Source organism: Brassica oleracea, unplaced genomic scaffold (genome assembly GCF_000695525.1).
Source record: "Brassica oleracea var. oleracea cultivar TO1000 unplaced genomic scaffold, BOL UnpScaffold03658, whole genome shotgun sequence".
Taxonomy (NCBI): domain Eukaryota; kingdom Viridiplantae; phylum Streptophyta; class Magnoliopsida; order Brassicales; family Brassicaceae; genus Brassica; species Brassica oleracea.
The window spans coordinates 1-1,131 of NW_013620183.1; the positions used below are offsets into that span (position 1 = coordinate 1).

At 39.1% G+C, this 1,131-nt stretch overlaps 1 protein-coding gene across 1 annotated transcript; it reads left to right on the forward strand.

Annotated features, from left to right (window-relative positions):
• Positions 1-115: 115 nt before the first annotated feature.
• Positions 116-1,127, forward strand: LOC106321890 (the record flags this gene model as incomplete). Its single annotated transcript, XM_013760111.1, has 2 exons — positions 116-282; positions 956-1,127. Coding segments are annotated over exons 1-2 (285 nt in total), but the record flags the coding sequence as incomplete, so codon positions are not given.
• Positions 1,128-1,131: the final 4 nt, after the last annotated feature.

Below are 1,131 nucleotides of genomic sequence, written 5' to 3' on the forward strand. Positions count from 1 at the left end.
TTCGCGTTATTAGCACGACGCTCTAACCAACTGAGCTAATAGGCCAACTTGCTAATTCTATGGTACAAACTATTTATAACAGCTTTTCGACTTCAGGATATCATTATCAAGGTACGGAGGAGAGAAGAGGTGAGGAAAGGGAGGAAGAAGAGAGAGAGAGAGAGAGAGGATGCAGAGCTTAACATCAAACGAAGTTGCGGGTTTCGCAGTAGGGGCTCTGCTTCTCGGCGCCACCATCGCTGCTCCAAAAGTTGATGCTTTCATTGCCGCTGCTCAGAGAAGGTAACAAGTATCATTATCTCATTTCCTCAATCAATTCATGTTCTGTGTGATAAGCCATGTCATAAAGTATCAGACTTTGGATGTGAATTGTTTTGCTTGTTATGGCTTACTGACGTATGAGATGATGTAGACGAATCGATGATGCTTGTAGTAACTGCGTATAGTGGGGTTTTGATTGTTTTTTTATTTTATTTTCTCAGTTTGCTGAACATGTGAAAATGGTAAAACTTTAGGAGTTTCTTTGTGATAAATTGTTTGATATCTACCAAAAGGATAGATTCCGACATCAAAAAGCCTCTGTTGGGTTATGTCTTTTGTCTTTCACTTTCTTCCAAGTTCTCTCCACTGTTAAAAAGTAATAATTTTCTTGAAATTCTGCAGTCCTCACTGAAAAAGTTTTGAAATCTTCAGGTATTGAATGATAGCTTCATGTTCAAAGGATTAAACTGTTATGATTATGAGTTTATGATTATAGATTCTGAAAAGAAAAGAAAAATAAACTGACTTTTGTAATGGAGAGAGACTGTGTAGGCATTGGTGGTCTTATAACTGAATTCTCCAAGAAATGTGATATAGGCTGCAACTGTCCTATAGCTGAATGAAACTAGACTTGTTCTTGAATCTATTATCCATACAATCCTATGTTTCTGAAAAAAAAAAACAACTTTTGCAGGTCTCTTGGGATGTGCACGAAGTGTGGAGATGTAAAGAATGTAGCCTGTGGTCGCTGCAAAGGGACAGGGACGATCAAGTCAGGAGGTATCTTTGGATTCGGTGAGCCAGAGCCATCATCAAACGCCAGATCAGCCACTTGCGATAATTGCAAAGGCAGAGGTTGTTTCCCTTGCC